The sequence below is a fragment of the Pseudopodoces humilis genome, chromosome 9 (genome assembly GCF_049639895.1).
Source record: "Pseudopodoces humilis isolate 2021_Gansu_Grassland_sample_001 chromosome 9, ASM4963989v1, whole genome shotgun sequence".
Lineage (NCBI taxonomy): Eukaryota > Metazoa > Chordata > Aves > Passeriformes > Paridae > Pseudopodoces > Pseudopodoces humilis.
In genome coordinates this window covers 9,300,605-9,320,512 of record NC_142208.1, presented here as the reverse complement: position 1 = coordinate 9,320,512, position 19,908 = coordinate 9,300,605, and the positions used below count along the sequence as shown (strand labels likewise).

The following is a 19,908-nucleotide window of genomic DNA, read 5'->3' as shown; positions in this document are numbered from 1 at the left end:
GTGCAGATAAGAGAAATTTGCTGGGCAAAGGAGAAAGATTTATTGTGTAGTCCAAATTATAAATTATTTTGTCATGAAGTAAAGCTGAATAGAAATAAAAAAACAACAAAGCAAACAAACAAAACCCCCAAAACCAAAAAAAACCATACATACCTAATGTTCTGCCTGAAATAAAATATATTCTCTTTAAAGGAACTGTTTTGAACTGTTAAGTAAATAAATGGGCAATAACAATGTCTTTTTACTTTGGAATTTTAATTTTAATTGTTTACGCTGCTATTTTCTGTTCCGCTTGTAAAAATATTGCACCAGATGTTCTCAAATGCATCTAATTACAGTGTGAGAGTTCATACTGTGGGCACTATTAGAATCTAATTACAAGATAATAACACACTTCAAGCAATTATTCCACCTTCTTCAACTGAGAATCTGTAATCTAACGCTATATTGTCATTTTGTTATTGTAACAGCTCCTCACTCAACTAAAGACTGCTTCTGTGAGTATTGCAGTTTGCCTGCTTAAGCATGCTTCATGTTTAGGGGGACCAGAATGGCAATAATACAACAGCAAGGTACAGTAACAAAACTCTGCTGAAATTCTCAACTCAGTACCTGAGTTGGTTGTTGCAGCATTTACGAGTCAAACATGTCTATGTTCTCACATCAATTGGCAGACATTCTCTTCTGGAATTAGGGAGCATAATGGTGGGCTGTGGTTTTGAATGATGAGTTCATTCCAACTTAGTGACTGCAACTGGTGCCTCTTGGGAAACAAACTTAATGGTAGTGAGGCAGATTCCAATGAGGAAGAATAACAGAAACTGGCTTTGACACAAATTGCAATGATCAAGGTGCTGTATGAATGTTTCCAATTTCCATGTGAAAAGGATTTACAATCACATTTACAAAGGCATTTTAGTTACTACTAAATGCCATGCTTATTGGAAGCTAGTGACAGTACCACTGACTGAATGGAGAATGTGGACCAAGTGCAATTTGTCCATCCAGAACACAGTCAAGACTTACTGAAGATCTCTTGGCACAAATGCTCAGACTGTATTCATCTTCTATGTGAATAAAAAATAATTAGATTGACACTGTTGTCTTAGACAGCACCTTTGGGGATGAAAATTCATCAGAAATAACACAAATACATGTATTTAAGTTATGTATTGTTGAATTTGATTCAATGGAAGTAGACATGGGATAATGAGAAGGCATATTCTTCATAAATTTTGGCCACAAATTTATCTACTGTTCTTTATGCAGCAAGTAATATGTCATATTATATGCCACTGTCATATAATATGCTGTAATGTCCACTGCTTTATTTTCTTTTGATTAGAGACCTTCAGTTTCAACATGTATTTAATCTCTTATTTTCAAATTGGTCTATTCGAGTCTCGTATGTGAGCTGTTAATTCAGCCCTCTTCTGTACCTTTAACTGGTCTTTAATCCACTACTATGAGGGCAAAAAAGTTTTATTCCAGTTCACTTACTCCATCCAAAGAAGGGTGGGAGACTCCAAGCCAAAGAGTACAGCCAGACTCCTACCAGGATTATTAGGGCCTTCTTCTTTGACGTCACTCCAACAGAAGCCAGAGGTTTAGTGATGACAAAATATCTGTCCAAGGCAATCACCGTCAAAGTGATCATAGATGTAATGCCAAAAAGTGCTCCGCAGAAGGCATACAGCTCACAGCCTTTCAATGAAGATGACAGAAGTAGCAGTGAAATTAATCTATCCATGCTAATTATTTCTAGGAGAGTTCAAGTCTGTCTAATGTCTTCTGGAATTTGTACCGCAGGAAACTTGAGTTTCCCTGCAGTTACAGTGCTACTTCAAAGCTGCTGTCTGTCTTGCTAATTACATTATCCATGGAGATAAACTTCAAAGATTTTGTTTGCTTCAATTGCCGGAGACAGTAATACTTAACATATTTTCACTCATTGATTTCTGATGTTTCTAGTGGGATCATTTCAGCAGTCCATTAATATCTCGTTTAACTCCAGTTTTACTGCAGGTCCCATAGAAGCAGCTGTTTTGCTTAACAATGTGATATAGTTACTTTGGTACTGTTCATATCTCAAGGGCAGCAAAACTGAAGTAAATATGAATATATTAATGACTAATTTAGCTGAAGTAAATATTCAGACTATGAATACATTAATGAGTGATTTTAATTGTTCAAACTACCTAATGATTAAAAGCAGTGGTTTGGATTAGTTTTAACATGTATGCAAATGAACACTTAATGGAAGTAAAATAAAAAATGCTTTTGGTCATCAGAGATCAAAACAGCAATTTTACTTCTCTGAGTTTCCTTTCTGTCAGTACCTGTTCAAAAGGCAGACTAGTCTTCCTCTTACAACAGTTACATTGGAAGAATGAAAGCACCTTCATTTCACATTTACTTACTACACAGGAAGTGTTAATATTTCTGTTGTGAAAAATCAGATTTTCCAGGCTTTCTTGCCTCACCTATGCCAGATCCAAGTCCCAGAGCAGGTTATTTAGAAGGGCTTTTAAGCTGGTGTGCTGAGGGTGAGCGCTTCTTTGTCAGAGGACTCTGACAGTAAGTCATGAGGTGATTGGACAAGAACAATGGCAAGAAGATTAGTGCTGTCCCTCATGTTGCCAGCGGTTTGGCTCTATGTGGTTTTTGTATCTGTCTCAATAATGTAATTTTCTTCTCATGATGGCAGTGTATTTATTGCATACAGACACAAATATTCAAAGAAATGTTTCAACACCGAAACAATGTTGAGAAATGTTCTCAATATTGCAAGAGTACCTGAGGGTAGATAGATTAACTGCCACTATTGTAAGAACATACATAATGAAACCTTAGAAAGAAAATATACAAACCTTTCTCGCCAAAAATCCAGTGTTTGTAGAGGCTGCTGGTGAAAAAAACTGGAGACTGTGTAATGGACATCAGGAAGTCACTAATAGCTAGATTGATGATGAGTATGTTGGCTGGGGTCTGAAGGCTCCTACTCCTACAGAGATCAGAAGAAATGTTGCTAAACACTGCTACACTGTTAATTATGCTGTTACTCATTCCTGTGAGCTCACAAATACCAAGGAACACTACATGGAAAGCTAAAGCAGAGTGCTTCTCGTTTCCCTCATGAGGGAACGCAAGCAAGGCTCAGTTTCACACCCTCATACTCCTGTGCACTTTACATGATAATTTTGATAACCAGCTCAGTGATGGGGATAAATCACAATGTTCTTTAAATATTCTAACCAGTGCACTGCATGTCCACAATTAACAGGAAGTTAAAGTTGATGTACACTGTGGATTTCTGGATCCGGTTAAACAACAGGGATTAAGCAAACTCACTATGAACCACATCAAGCACTTTGTTTTATATCAGTTCTTCTCTGTGACACTCATTTCATTGGCCCAGACTCTGTCTTTAAAACAGCAATAAGCAGCCTTCAGTGTATTCTGCCTGTTTTTGTTATTCATAATATTACAGTACCGTGTTTTAAAGTGTACACATAAAAACTCAACCAAGAGCTCTTCACTTTGAGGCTTAGCGTAACTGAGCTCCTTTCTCAATTTCAGTCTTAGACATAATTGAAAAACAGGTGAATAAACCATGTTTTTTTGTACTGGCCCAGAATCAATCACTAGGACCACTGTCCCCTTTCTGTCAATTTAGGACCAAGGAGGTGTTACTAGTAGGTGCTTAGGAGTTGTGTGTATTTGTTTGTAGTCTGTGAAGTCACTGAACACATTTCTGTTTCATGCAGCTGGTTCTCTTATGGTTTGTCATTACCTGAAGCTGCTTTGTAAGCACCTAAACTATTTTCTGAATTTCTGATGTACTCGTTACTTAGCTATCAGTGTCTCTTTCTGTCTTCATATCACCTTCAAATGAAGACAAGCTGTGTCCTCCAGTGTAAGTGCCATAACTGGATATCCTATATGGGACCAGCCAAAGAGCTAAGCTGGCTCATGTACTTATTCCTCACATATCTGATCTGCATGCCAACACCTTTTTCCCTTCTTAAAGCCACTGTCATTCTCATTTAAGTGTTGCTATCTACTCCGAATGAATGTGCTGAAACCTACTGCCCATAAATACAGGCTTGAGACCAAGAAAACTTTCATCTACACTTCAGTGATCTAAGTTAACACAGCCAAATTATCCTATAATTTGTTACTGTTATTTTGGTTTATTATGTTAGTGCCTAAAGACCAATCACACAGTAGAAGTTCACTGGCTTAAACATCATGTCAATGCTCTGCCCCAGTGTGACAAATCAGACACAGAATGAGGAGTGAACAGGAATGGTGAGCATATGACGTTGTCAGAGATCCAACTTCCCTCAGATATAAAAGTTGGAATATGGCTTTAGCTAAAAGGAAACAATCCAAGTGTTGGAAAGTGTGAAAAAATGGGACATGGACACTAATGAACAAGGGGGAAAGAAAGAAACTGACTAGTAAGAAACAGGGAGGAAGGAAGCATATAAAACAGCAGATTTGTGAGGTACAGAGGTGCAAACCAGCCCATCAGTTCAATGCAGACATAGTTAGCCAGTAGAAAAAAAGTCACTGTAACATTTCTGCTTTGGCTGCATTTCTATTGCTTGGAATATCTGGGTGGTTCTTTGCAATCTTGCTAACAATTTTGCTCTGGCTGTTGTTAATGGGAAGAAGTCAGAGGAAAATGGCAGATTGCCACTCTTCCCTACAGCAATGTCTCTTGGTGCATTTTACCCTGCCAGTAAAGTAGTCTGATATTATTCCTGGACGGTGTTTGCAGTGCACAGGATACAGTTCAAGTTCATACAACTGAATATTTAAAAAGACATTCAAAAGAAATGTACCTGCAGAAAGCATAGAAGACCAGGAAATTACCCAGAGTTCCTGTAATCCCCACTATAAGAATGACAACTCCAATTGTATAATGGGCATGATCTGGGACATCCACTGTGGGAAAGGCACGAGGAACATCTTGCACTGTCATCTTCTGTGGAGCAAATAAGAGGTCATAGGTATGCCAAACTTTTCTGAATAAGCTGGCATGTGCTTCTCTAGAAGGGAAAATGGTCAAGAATACAAAAAGGCAACAAACAAAAAAAGTCAGAGTAAATTCAAATTCCATTTATTGTTGATCATCTTTGGGGGATAAATATGTCATCATCAGTGCAAAGGGCAGCTTGTATGCTTACTGTAGATTTAGAATTTTGGTGAAGAAAAGCAACCTAGTCTCTCTCAAAAGAAAAATAAGGATATAGAGGAGAAAAAGAGACAGGAAGGGACCTGTTTCATTGCATCTGATTTCAGTATCTGATAATGCAGTGTTTAACAACAAGTAAGCTTCCTATAGGTTTAATTTCAGGGAAGTTTCTGTACCTGTGAAGTAAAATTTCAGTTGTCCTCTGATATCATGGGTTAGACTTCTCTAACTAAGTAGAAATGTTCTATGGTTAAATAGGCATTTACTCCTATATCAGTATGGCCACTTCATTATTCCCACTGAGAGATGCTGAATTTTGAGTTGCCCTCAAGAGCTGATTACCAAAAGCCTGGCAGCTTGAACAAGAGTCTTTTGGGAACTAAATTAAGGATCAGAAAAACTAAACCACAAATCCTTTATACCTTACGCCTGGTTTCTACGCCCGTTCTGGTCTGCCTGAATAAAGGTATTTTGCTTTCTGTGAAGTATTTCATAAACCACTTGATTGAAGCATTTGTGTCTTAATCAGCTAATAACTCACAACAAAATTCATTAGCCAAGTCTGAAGATTGCAGTATTGGAAATGGGTATTTCCGACAATAGAGGAGGACACTACTTCTGAATACATCTGTGAGGTTGGGCTGAGGTTATTACAGGCAGGGTGTATTTAAAACCAATGTGCCAGTAGCAAGAGGTGAACCCCAGGAGTGCCTGGAATTCTGGATGAGATTACTTTGTGTGCTGAAGATCTGCCCACAGCAGTCCTCAACCACCAGAGTGCATTCCCTGGGTTTCTATGTTAGCAGCAATGAAATGCTGGACAAATACTCTGATCTTAGAGAAAGAAAATGTAGTTCTGGCTGTTATTGTAATTGGAGCAAAATGTTAAGTTTGATACACTGAATGACAGTATCACAGCATCTATGGTTCAGGTTCCTGCAGCAAAGTGCAAGTTGCCATAACACCATTAACATCAATGGGCATCTTGCCCAGCTAGAAATTGCTGTGCTCAACACATTGCCAGTAAACTAACAAAAATAATCCCATACTAATAGCAAGTGGATAGGGAGAGTCTGAGATAAAACTCTTTCAAGTAAATGAGATCAGGTGTTCTTTGGTTTGGGTTGGTTTTATTTCTTCTTAGTCTTGTGGCTAGAACATTTTTAAACACTTGATCTGCAAAGAGTTAATTATGATTATTAGTGGAATGGAGATTTCTGATGGTTTTTCCCTGTAGCTATCCATTTAATCAGAACTGGATCAGTATAACAGAAGTGAAGCAACTAAAGGAACTTGTTTTGGCTGTGAAGAACAGATTAAAGTGGCTTGAATTTGAATAAAATTTGTGGAGCACTAAGGACAAGGAAAAATTTGAAAGATAAATATAAATACATGGAGAAATCACTAGAGAGGCAAGGTTAGTTAAGGGAAAGTAGAAGCCTTTAAAATTACTTACTCATTAATGAAACAAGTTCATAGTCAATAAAAATGTCAAGAGTGAGAAAAAATAAAGGAATAATATTTACACTGGAGCAGTGTGCTAGGGCATAAATTATAAAACTACATATATAATCAGGAGAAGGTGTATGGTAAAATGAATAAATTAGCATTTTAGTGGACTTTCTGTAGGCCTTGGATTTTTACCAGAGGATACAACTCAGATGTTCTCCAAGAGATAAAAATCAATTATTTAAAAAGAGTTTCACTATTTTAATTGGAAATACAATTATTATTCTTTACATCAAAGAAAGGTACTAGTTGATCAAGAAGGCATTAGATCAGGCCTAAGCACTTCAAATACATCACTAAGTTGCATATATACACACAGCTTCCTTAGTAGAAGACAAAAATATGTGTCAGTATCAAGTTCAGCCCTTTGTCTTCTGCGGGCATCAAAAGAAAGGACAGGGAGAAAAAGATAGTGCTTGAAAAATTCAGGTCAGCAGGATAATCAAGAAATCAGATAATTCCCAAAGCCTTTCTCTATTTAGTTTCTCCAGTGCATTAGCCCTGTTTATTCTGTCTTCTATTATCATCACAGAGTACAAATACTTGGTTGGCAGGGGAGAATAAAAATCCCCCTGTTGCAATCCATATTGTAGCACTTGTCCTTTGAGAATACTGCAAACAACTATTTCAATTGCAGTGATAATACACAGCAGTGTTGCCTTGCATGTTTTCTGTTCATCCTTCTTTCTATAAACACCTCATAATAAAGATATTTGGACTGGAACTGGCACTATATAACATTTTGTTAGCAATAAGGGCAGTGGCATTGAGGGCACTCTCAGCAGCTTTGCTGGTGACACCCAGCTGTGTGGTGCAGTCAACATGCTGGAGGGAAGAGATTCCGTCCTGGACAGCTTGAGAGGTGGGACCATGCAGACCTTATGAAGTTCAACAAGGCCACATATAAGGTCCTCCATGTGGATCAGGACAATCCCAAACACAAATATAGACTGGGTGAAAAAGGGGTTGGGAGCAGCCCTAGGGAGAGGGTCTTGGGGGTGTCCATAGGATCATAGAATGGTTTAGATTAGAAGAGACCTTAAAGATCCTCTAGTTCCAACCCCCTGCCATAGGCAGGGACACCTTCCATTATCCCAGGTTACTCAGAGCCCCATCCAGCCTGGCCTTGAACACTCCCAGGGATGGGGCATCCACAGCTTCTCTAGAAAGCGTGTTCCAGAGCCTCACATCCTCACAGTAAGGAATTTCTTCCTAATATCTAATCTAAACCTACCCTCTTTCAGTTTGAACACATTACTCCTTGTCCTACCACTATGTTCTTGTAAAATTTTCTTGTAGTCTCTTTAGGTACTGGAAGGCTGTTCTAAGGTCTCATCAAAGCTTACTCTTCCCCAGCTCAACAAACCCAACTCTCTCAACCTTTAGTCAAGTTTAAAAGCAGGTTTTATAACTTTGTTTGTCTTCTGCTAGAGCTGTGTAAGAATTTATGTTTTTAATCTCTGGAAGGCATATAATTTATTATTTATTTACACCTTAGTTTTGCAGAAACAATTTGAGAAGTGTCAGACAATCATGCCTGATGAAACACCAGCCACCTTTAGCCAGGACTGGGCATTTCAGAGATACCAAATATGCATAATGAACGGTGATGTGGGAGTTTAATTTTAAGAAGAGTCTTAGTAATTGGTTTGTATCCCAAAACAGCATTATTATCCATTGGAAAGGAAAATCTTAGTCCTCCATAAATTTTAATCCTCCACATATAGGTGTAATCCTTTGCTAAATCCTACTCTGCCATTTGCCTCAATAGATGCAGAGTCAAAAAGTTATGGAGTTGCTCCGTGTCAGTGTGTTTCTTTCCAGCAGTTTAAGTGTGTCCTTGTGGAAGCACTAGAGTAGAGGGAAGCAGGTAGGTTTAATGAAGTTTGCCTTCTTAAAATGCTCACTGTTTTCCCTAAAGGAATATTTGTCTACTGCCTACAACAGCTAAACAACTAAAACAGAACTGTGTTTTCAGTTGTCTTGCAGTAGTAAACTTGCCTGAGACTTACAAACTTGAGATGCTTTCTGGGAGTTTGAAGAAAAGCAAATGTTTTAAAGATAAATATGTCTAAATCCTTGCTGCAGCACAATATGGAGCCTCATTATTCTATATTTACTACTTGCTGCCACAGCTGCTTGCAAGGGAGGCAGAATTCTTCATTGAGGGACAATCTGAGGAACCAGCTTGCTTCTTTGGGATGAGACAAAGGCTTGGTGCATGCAGAGAAAGGGAGTAAAAATGAAACAGCCACAGGGCAGATTCATTAAGGCTCATAGGGCAGAATTTGTAGTTCACTATGAAGTTTGTCAAGACCCTCCAAGACACTAATCTGAGGAGAGTTGAAAGGATAAAGAAACTCCTTTGCAATCCAAACCAAAATCACAATTCCTAAATGATTTGTCCAGGTAACAAGGAAATCTAGACTGGATATTAAACCCAGGAATATTTGATGCCTGTGTCTGTTTTGTCTTGGGAATCCATTTATCATTGTTTCCTAAAGAGAATTTTTTCTAAATAGTTACTTCATAATTGATTAAATAAAAAAAACCCCAAATGAACCAAACCAGCTAACCTCTGAATAAATTCTAGTTGAAGAATACAATTTTTGAAAGTCCAACACACGTCCCCATAGCATGAGGAAGGTATTTGTGTACAAGTGATAAAACGACAACCTCTGAAGAATAGAATTCAGCTATTACTGAGAAAAACAGCTCTTCTTTTTCAGAGTGAGTAAATAAAATCATATCACTTAATTACCTTTCACTTGGAGATGTTTATTTCTGAAGTCCTACTAAAGGTAACAGTGATGAATGTAGAAACAAGGCCATGCAAGCAAATACTCATAGTAAATATAAATCATATCTGATATTGGCCACTCCTCACAGTCTCACAATGGCAAGAGTAAAAGATCAAGTTTAGTTATAGCTACAGGGAAAGAAGAAATCCTTCTAAGGTCATTTGGGCATTTGAACATATTTCAGTGCTGATTCTGATTGATTGATTGATTGATTGATTGAGCTGTATGACATCGATTCCAAAGCCAGGAGCAGAAAAAACTGTCAAAGACATTTTTTCAGCTACTCTGTCTGAACATGGCAGAAGAATTGTATCTAATTTGGTGTAAAGACAACAAAAGGGGAAAGAAAATAGGGCGTTCTATGTAGTTGCTTTTATGAATTCATCTGACTTCAAACTGTAGGCACTGGTTTTGCAGGAAGAATGTTAGAATAGAATAGAGACCAGTTACAAAACATTGCAAGTTTTGGCAGTCCAGTGTGAACTTTGGTAGTGTAATAAGTTTCTTTGTTCTTAATTTTCCTACAAATGCAGGTAAGGAAGCCACTTATTTACACAGTATGACTTGCACAACCAATGATAGTGTTAGGCCTTTTACATTAAACAAATTACATAGTTTAGAAAAATTACCTGACCAGAAACACTGTAATTTCCTGGGGTTCCTTGTGTGATATTTGTACTGCCTACCTACAACAGGCCTCAAACAACTGATGGCACTTATTTTCCTTTACAGATCCTTGCTCTGATTTCTGAGCTTGCCTCTGTGGCCACTTGCTCTGTTATAACAGGCAGCACAGAGAGGAGTGTAATCCCCCCTCAATTATGGTTTCAGCAGGGTGACGCTAACTGCTAAGCCCTCTTTCCAGTAGACAGCAGGGCTTTCCATAGATGATGCTTGTCCTGTTGAGCAATTTGGATAGCAGATTTTGTATCCTATCTTTGGATTTAATCTCAGCCACAAGCAGTACACACTGCTTTCACTCCTGAAACTCTCTTAAGCCAGTCTTTTTGTCAAGTTAAAATGCAAAATTTTGGCAGTGCAGACACTTGACCTAGGGAGAGGAAAGGGACAACTAATTAGATCTTTCAGCAGAATATGGAAAAGATAAATTTTTAATTTTCCTGTGTAAATCGCTGTGTCCCCAGAATCCTTTTCCATTTTTTCCATGCACTCTCCAGTCCCTTTTCTCCCTCCCTGCTACATTCTGCTATCCTTTTTCACATGTTATCCATCTAATTTAGTTTTATCAGTGCCTTAGCTCAGGACACTTCTTTATTTATTTTTTGGTAATATACTGCAGATATACAGGTTTTATTAAATAATAGATTTTAAGCACTTTAAAAATTACATTGGTTCATGTTTTCATTATAAACTTTTAAACATACTTTTTTAAAAACAGCACATGAACAAAACGTGTAGTCCTAGTAATATTCTGAGTGACAAAGCCAGGATGAGGACTTCTGAACTCTTTTGGTTCAAGTTTGTGGAGTGGGATGGAGGAAATTTTTAGCAAACCGAAAAAATTTCATCCTGAAGTGTCATCACAAGAGATTCTCACTTTCACACTTCCAAGGAAAATGTCTTTCTCTTTAGTATATAAAAACTCAGAAAGAGCTTTGAGAGGACTTACCTGAGAAAACCTTCCAAACAAGTTTCTTGGGTAACTGCACATAACAACTCTTTTAACGTTTACATAAGCACTCCACTGCATTATTACAGAAATTATGGGGATTTCCGCCCTGAATAACAACACAAGAGAGCATTGTGTTTGAACTGCTAAACAGCAGTTTAACATACAAGACCATCTTGTTTTGATAGTTTGCAACATATTTGATGCACTTTACCTTTAGACATTCCTGCCTGTTTTCTGCCCATGCAACTCTGCTGAAAAACAGGTCGTACAGCCCTTTCTGCATTAAATAAATAGTTAAAGGAATGAAAAGAAGTTTTAAAAGTTTTTGTTACGTCATTCATTATTGCATTGCAGCATTAAATGTGTACATGCTCCTTAACTATCCATTTACAGTCCCATAAATGCCAGCCTTGCCAGAAATGTATATGCTGAGCTTTAAGTAACAGAAAACACTTACTGTTGGAGCTCTAAGAGGCAGATCCATCGGTGTGTAGGCATTGGATTCCGAGTCATTCCATGCATTGAAGGACTCCACAGTTTTGGTGCTCTTGGTGTCCTCGGAGGAACAAAAGATCCCCTTCTGAGTGGGCTAATTATTCAGATGAACAAAATCTAAGCAAAAACCAAGAAAGAAGAGCTGTCCTCTGGATTTAAATAAGCCACTTTACCTTTGTGTTTGTGAAGCAGGTTGTTAGATTCTTTGGAATGGTGTGAGATCCAGTGCAGAGTTTCTCACTAGAGCTTCAGATTGCTTCAGTCCATCATCAGCTTAGCAAAGGGCAGCAGCAGCGGCTTCCATTTAAATACAGGAGAGGGCAGAGTCCGCACATGCCCAGTTCACAGCTTGTTCCATCCTGATTCCTGCTTTAATGACAGCATAAAACTGATGCTCACTTAAAAGTGCTGGTATCTGTTTTTTGCCTTTGACCAATGTATGTCTGAATTTTAATGCTATTCCCACACTATGTCTATGAAGACAGAGAAGTTAAAAGGTGGAGTTTACTCTGTCTTTAATATAGTTATTTTTTATCATATTGGTGAGTTAGTTTTTTGTAGTCTGTGTTTAAAGAAGATGCATGTGTACAGTTCTGCTGAAGTTGTCAGAAGTCAAAGAGATTCTGATATTTAACAATGTGGTTGTATGCACTTCTGTCTTATAGAATTTAGGTCATGGTTGTTTGTTGGTCTACTTCTAAAAATAAACAAAACATAGGGATAAAACCTGACATCATCCTTTTCTGCTCTTTAGTTAAAAAACCAAACCAAACAAAAATCCCTAAACAACTACCTTAGGCAGAAAACAGCAAATATCCATCTATTTCAAGGGCTGCCTGCTTTCTTTTCAGTTGTGTTTAGGTAAAGTACGCACAGATTCTCATTCACAAAATCTGGCTTTACATTCCACTGTGCAAAGACAGATTAATTGCTGTATTCCCAGTTGAAGGCCCATTACTGTTGTAAAGTGAGGTTTAATTGCAACAGAGAATTAGGCACAGTGTGTGAAAAAGCTTTTCTAGCAGATATTGCAGGCTGAGCATCAGAGTTTAGGCCTTCCATCCACTGTCAAAATGACCCTGATGCAGGCTATTAGCTTCACTGCAGTTGGTATTAAAAATAGATGCTGTGAACTGTTACTGGAAAGCCATTGTGAGAAGTCTGTGTTAGTAATGGTGGGAATTGCATTCCCCCAGCTCTGCACTCATACCTTTTGTTAAGTGAACACCTGCAGTACCTAATCATAAACTGAAGGGTTGCATTTCTTTGTATGAATGGGAGCTGTGCCTCAAATGGAAGGCACTCACCTATATGTTGTAGTTTCCCTCGGCAGTGATCGAAGGAGGGAAGTGATCCTTGTTGTCAGCAGGCCACTGAACATTAGTCAGCAGAGACACTGCTTAAACTCTACAGGCCCTCAAACCATGACACCCTAAGAGTAATGATTAGCAGGCCTATTATGAAAGGCAGAGAGATTTCATCAAGTGTCCCTGTCTTGCAGTGTTGGTAGATGCAACCAAGCCAGATTTAAACCAGCTGTGGCAGAACTGCACCCAGAAGTGGCTGATCCATTGACAAGTTCACCTTTGCCAATGTCTGAGATTCTATAGTCACTTTGTAGAGTGTGTTCTTCCCTTCTCTTTGTGTCGCATCAGACACATGAATATCAGGGCAATAGTGGATGTGACATTAATGTACAAAATTCAAAAGACATTGATGTGAACTCCAAATTCATGCCTCTGCATACACAGTGCTTGCACTGTAAGGATGCTGCAGCAAGCAATGGTGGTGGACATTTTGGGGACCAGGACCTTTTTGGAAGATAATTTTGCATTTTACTACTAAATAGTGGGGAGATGTCATTACAGAAAGCCACAATGTGAAACTGGCAAAGGCTCATACTACCTTCAAATGAAGCTTACCAAGGAGTAGAGCAGAAAGTACAGAAATGATTGACATGCAGAGGAATGAGACAATGGGAGGTCTCCCATGTGTGAGCTCTGTACTCAAAGGAGTTGCACACAGTTAGATCCTGATCTTGTCAAACAGATAAGACATGAAGTTTGAGACATACAGTCTTCAAGACAAGCATAAATACTAGATTAGCTGTGATATTTGACGTGCTCACTTTCTTTGCTTAGATCCTTTTAGTTTTCTGCTGCATATCTTAGTTTTGGACAATGCCAACACTCAATCTGTTTACAAACAGCTTGTACATAAAGTTCTCCTTTTCCCTGGGTCACAGATGACATTTTCTTCCTTCTTACTCCTCTCAACAAGAAGTCAATGCACTGAAAATATTTCATTTCCAGTTAGCCTGGAAGCATTGACTTTTTTGGCATTTTTAGGGGAGCCTGTAATATGTTTGGCAGAGTAATCAAATCACAGAATAAATATACATTTTTTTAAAGTAAATTAGACATTATAGAAACTGTCTTCCTGCTTCATTAGATTTGGTGTTGATATACACACCTTTGCAGAGAGATTACTTTAATTAGTTCAGCAGTCCTGAGAGCATATTATGAAAGAATATTCAGTGTAAAGGTCAGAAAGGAAGTTTTTCCACTGGGAAGCAAATACTAGTCAAAGAGGACTACTCATTTGGTATTCTTCCTTAGCCTTAGGACTCTGCTTCTGTGAATCCTAGGCACTTGCAAGCTAGGGAGATTATTTCTGAAAATTGGACCCTAACACTCATATTTATGGCCATTGGAGATGTTCTCATATGATGGTAGTTGTGTGATCCTTTATTATGGCCAGTTGCTAGAGGCAATTCACCTGCCCTGTTTTATGTATGATGACTCAGCTTCCATGGAAGGAGAGGAATCATCCTAGAACTGTACAAGGTGTGAAGTATGAGACACCTCATTCTCTGTCCCTAGGGCTTGGGGGGTCAGACAGAGACATGCAACAAGTCACTCACAAAACTTTTTTCTCTCAGGTTTTCCTTGCTTTATATACAGTGTTAAACCAGAGAGAACATTTCTAAGTATTCTGTTGAGCAATAATTGCTTTTCTTTATAGTTAAGGCTATTTCACTTGAAGTTATCAGAACATTAGATTTGTGGATCAGAAGGGAAATTTGGCTTCTCTCTCTCTCTTTCCCTTCTATATTCTCTACCAAAAGCTTGCCTCTGTTGTATTCCTGGGAAGCCTGATGGAGAAATATCAGTTTATGACCCCAGGAACTTTCCAAAGGCATCAGCTCATTCTAAAGCTTTCAAACATTTCTGCCACAAGTTCTGTGTGTGAAACATGCAGAAAGTTCATCTGGCTTACATCCCAGGTCTGAATTTCCCTCCAGTAACTTCTAGAGAAAGGAAAACCTGCCTAGCATTAATCTCCCAGAATTCTCCCATTGAACTATGGTGAGAAAAGCCTTCCCACCTTGAGAGTCCTGCCTTCATCTGGATGCCAGCTGCCTCCAAGTGACCAAGTGACTCCATCCCTCCCCCTCTTCAGCAGGATGAGGAGGAAAGGAGAAAATAAGATGGAAAAAAACCTGTGGCTCAAGATAATGGCAGTTTAATAAAACAAAAGCAAAGGCTGTGTATGGAAGCAGAGGAGAAGAAAATACTTACTCTCTACTTCCCATCAGCAGCAGTTGGCCAGCCAATTCCTGGGAAGCAGGGCTTCAGTAGGCACAGCAGTTATCACAGAAGACAAACATTGTAATAACAGATGCCCCCCACCTCCCTCTTTTTCTTAGCTTTTATTGCTAAGCAGACATCACAATGACATGGAATATTCCTTTGGTCAGCTGGATCTGCTGTCCTGGCTGTGGCCCCTGCCAAGATTTTCCCACCTCCAGCCCACAGGCAAGGGGGGAATGGTGAAGACAGAGTTGCTGCAGTGCCAGAGCCAAAACACTGGGTATGAACAGCACCTTTCTAGGTAGCAACACAGCACAGCTCAGGGAGGAAAATGAGCTCCAGCTCAGCCAGACCTGAGGCAACCTCTTGCTGCTGATAATTTACTTCTGTTCGCAATTTTGTTATAAATTACAAGCAAAAATAGCAGAAAGACCACAGACTCTGGGACCCTTCCAGGAAACTAAGAAAATTGTCTAGCAGAAAAAGGGAAAGATAATGCCTCAATAAAATTTAATTGAAGTCTAAATGAGTATAAGATTTCTTTCACAATGATGTGAGAAGAACTCATTGTCCTCTTCTTTGGCTGGGAGCTGTGGGTGGAATTAGGTGTTAGCTCATCTACAGGAATACAGAATGCACTGCAAGAACAGGTAATCTGCTGCCTACAAGATAAACAGACTGCTTTTGGGAAGTGTCAGGAGAGTTAAAAGACCAGGGGCATGGTCAGCTAGGTGTTAATGACTTTGCAACACCTTTACAAGGCTCACCTGGGCTTCTTTAAACTTTCTGAAAGATCACCTAGGCTTCCAAGGCCAGCATAAGGAAAGAGGAACAGACTACTCAGAAATAGGAAAGTAAAGTCCCACTTGGCTTTGAGTGTAGACACAGGTCTGGGATTTGAGTTACCACAAAGAAGGCATGCACAAAACAAAGGTGTTTGGTATTGCTAGTAAGTTGAGTGATTTTATTTTTATTTTTTATTTTTATTTTATTGTAATGTAGGAATGATAGTGACAATTCCTGAAAACATCTTGGGGAAGACAATTCTCACTGCTCAAAACATGCTCTGCTTGCCCTCTAGATATGCTAGATAATCATATAAGTGATGGGATAAAGGGAAGAACTATCAATTTTTCATTTGAGTGTCCACTCATTTACAGTATCTGCCTTTCAAAAGGCAAAATCACACTATAAAATCTGAGTCCACAGCAGCCTTCCCCACACAGCCTCCCCCTGTATAGTGTGAGCCCTGGGTATCTTGTTTGGTATTGCTTCTCAGTGCCTGCAACATCTGAAAACATGTTTATCTCACAAGCATTTTTAGGGCCCTATTTTTGTACTGGTACCTGCAACAAATACATCTCCTTAGATATGCAGGTGAAAACTGGTTGCTTGTTTTACACAAAACTCTGGTTTCAACCATCTGTGTTCTTTTTGCCTTTTAACAGCTAAGATCTGTCAGAGGGGAGCTCTCTCACTTCTTAGCTGCTTTCAGAGAGTGCACTGCAATTTTGGCACCCCAAATAACAAGGCAGGGAGAGAGTTGTATAATACATATCTTCTGTGTACTCTGTTAATTATAAAAATTAAATGTAGTTCGTCATGCCTGCAGCAACTTGGCAAGGGGACAGGAGGTAAGAAGACCCTTCGTAAATAAAATTGTTAAACTGAAAACGAAGTTCTGTATGGCCTTTAGTGAGAGCATACTCTTGGGACTCCTCAAAAATCAATAGATAAAATAGAAAACAGTAAATCAAATGAATATGGTTTCTATTGTGCTGTGGAAGTGAATAATTCACCTTATGGGTAGTTCTAATTTTGTAGGGTAGCCAAGATCTGTAGTGAACAGCAAAGGCACAAACTGTAGGGTGCAGCCAGCAGGCGCTAACACTGGGCTGTTTAGCCCCACAGCAGGAGAGGAAGGAGGGCCAAGTACAGAAGGGCCAGACCAGAAAGGATGGCTTAGAAAAGTCCCTTCAAACACAAGTTTTTTTCTAGTACTTAGCAAAAACAAAATCTTTTCCACTGAGATGAAAAGATTCCATTAGTGGTCTCTCCAAAAGTCTGAATGTAGCCCTGTAAATGGCATTAGGCTGCAAGTCTATGGCAAGGCACAATCCAGCAGCTTCTCTGCCTGAGTTTCCCCAACTGTTCTTCCAGCTTACTCTGGGGGTTTATGGCTTCAAGGCCAGCTAACTTGACAAGGTCAGCCCACATCTGTCCCTCTTGCCCTTCCTCACAGGATGTGAACACAAAGTAGTTGCACACAGAGCTCTCAAGACCAGCCAAGTTGGATTTGCAGTGCCTCCAAAAAAAAGCCTCTTAACCCTGATTTGTGGAGTGAGCTCTCAGATTCATTTTTCCCTGTCTCCTATAGCTTAACCTCTTTGCAAAGCCTACCCTTCTCCAAGGAACTCTGGTTAGCCAAACTCTTTTCAAACAATTTCAGCTGGAAGCTTCCCTACTTCTAGTTCCCAAATAAGAGCTCTCACCTTCTCACAGGTGTGAGCTAAAGCCAATTGTGCTGGTGCAGCTTAGTGCCTACTGTTGGCAAGGAGAAATCATATTTAAAAAACAATTGAAAAGTTGCTGTATCATTGCAGAAAAAATGTCCCATCTTTTTGGCAATAATTAGATATAAAACTTAACTAAAACTTCCCTTCTTATTCTCTTGCCGTTAATAAACCACGTCTGTCACAGACAAGTCAGTCTACAGTAGGCTGAAGTGTGGAATCAGATCAGCATATGGTGGTCTCAAAGCTGCTTTTTAATTTTTGCTGAAAGCAGGCATTATGAAAGAGATACAGCAGAATTGTGTGTTTCCCAGCTAATTATTCCCATCAACAAGAGGAGGATTATTGACAAAGGAGTGAGAAATAAAATTGCAGAGAAATTGTATCAAACATTTTCCCCCTACTGAAATGCTGACTGCCACTAGAAGAGCACACAGTGGCCAGTGGCAGACAGCAGTGCCAGGATTTGGTCAGCACTGGCAGACAGCTTGTACTGCTTACAGGAAGTAGTACTCATACTGTTTGTTTTTTGATTGTTGTTTTTTTACTGCAATCTGCTTATGTGGTACTTCTGAAATACACACAACTCAGTGACTTGAGCCTCTCGTGGGAGGGGCTGCAGATATATCTTGCCAGATAAGACAGAGGACAGTAATGGAGAAAGACGGATCTCTGATGAATAGACTAAGGAATGACAAACAGTATGAAGCAATTTTTACCCACACACAGCAATCAAAATGCAAACCTCAGATATTTGAGAAATAATAGTTTATGATAACCAGTGGGTAAACAAAGTGTGGTGTCACTTGGTATTAAAGAGTTATATTTCTCCTTAGAAAATAGCACTATTGTCCACAAATTATCTGCAGAGAATACATTTGCTGCCCTGATGGCTATATAATTACTTTTTTCTGCCACACACATCTTGTCTTACAACATCTCTGTGAAGGAAATCTTACAGATTCAAGAAATACCATCAGTGGTTACGTAGGTGAAAAAAAGCAAGCCACAATTGTCAAGCCACTGGTGGGAGAAAATTCTATTGGTGCACTAATAAGGAGGCATCTGAAGTCTCAGCAACTCCCAACCATTGCAGATGCCCTGTTTTGTTGTTATAGACTGCAACTGTGCCCAGTGCTTTCAGAAACTGGAGCAGGATGAGAAGGAAGAAACAGACAACTCACTAACATCACTGAATTTTCAAAACCTTGTATTTGAATTGTTTCTGAAAAGAGCCTGATGAACAAGCGAAAATTAAAATTGCCAGAGAATATTTTAGCTGAGTCTGTAATAGATTTCAGTGTCCTACACAAGACAAATAGGCCAGCAGTGGCCTGCACCAAATTCTGCTTCAGCTGCAACAGTGTTCAAGATTTGGGCAGGATTCTGTAATGGCCACTGAGAACAGAGACATTATGAGGAGTTTGTCCTAGTTGCAACTTGAAACTCTTCACACAAAGTCTGAAATCAAACAGACCTAATGCTTAAGCTAGAGCAGAATCCAGTGCAGATGTACTATCAGAGGCTCTCAGTGTACAGAAGTGTTAAGCCACATGTCTTTCTTTATAAACTCTTCTACTAGGGCTGTCATCCTGCCTGTTTATCACCATGGACTCTGATTTCCCAAGTATCCAACACGAGGCCTCAAAATGAACACATTCTTCTTTGTTTAGCTCTGTAGTGTGGCCTTTATTAATACCTACTATGCTAAATACCTCCTCTGGATCCTCAATGACTTCTGTTTCAGTTGCTATGACATCCTTTTACTCCAGCCTTAATTAATGGAGAGTACAGGACAGTTATCACAAGTTTGCAGACAGGATGCAAATGTGCAAGTGAGACTGTGTTCAGCTTAGTCTAAGTCCTTTCCATTTTGATCCTATGTTCTCCCAGCTCCTTTCTTTAACTGTTGTTGCCCTGCATCCCCTTCTTTGACAACCCTCCACCCTTCTTTTCTTTGAAATCAGATATATATTCTGGTTTTCACTCTGAAAAGCCTTGATAGATTCTCTGTCTTCAGCTTAGCTATCATCTTTCAGACAGCTCTGGCTTGCCAGCTCTCTCATCCTGACAGCCAGTGATGCCCATTTCCATCATTCCCTGAACACAGTCTCCACCATGCATGATTTGCTTGTATCCATGCAGTTCTGCATTCTGGTGG

At 39.2% G+C, this 19,908-nt stretch overlaps 1 protein-coding gene across 7 annotated transcripts in view; it reads right to left on the bottom strand.

Moving 5' to 3' along the window:
* Nucleotides 1-19,908, bottom strand: part of OPN4 (opsin 4) — a 38,951-nt gene that overhangs the window by 9,453 nt on the left and 9,590 nt on the right. For 2 of the 7 annotated variants that reach the window (XM_088060076.1, XM_005520443.2), the window contains exons 2-5: nucleotides 11,604-12,007; nucleotides 4,851-4,993; nucleotides 2,871-3,004; nucleotides 1,501-1,704 (exon numbers count right to left, since the gene is read on the bottom strand). In XM_088060076.1, coding sequence (XP_087916202.1) covers nucleotides 1,501-1,704; nucleotides 2,871-3,004; nucleotides 4,851-4,993; nucleotides 11,604-11,630 — 508 coding nt within the window. In that variant the 5' untranslated portion in view covers nucleotides 11,631-12,007. Of the gene's footprint in view, nucleotides 1-1,500; nucleotides 1,705-2,870; nucleotides 3,005-4,850; nucleotides 4,994-11,143; nucleotides 11,253-11,357; nucleotides 11,424-11,603; nucleotides 12,011-19,908 lie in introns of all 7 variants that reach the window. The other 5 variants (XM_088060071.1, XM_088060072.1, XM_088060070.1 and 2 more) reach the window with 5 other exon arrangements.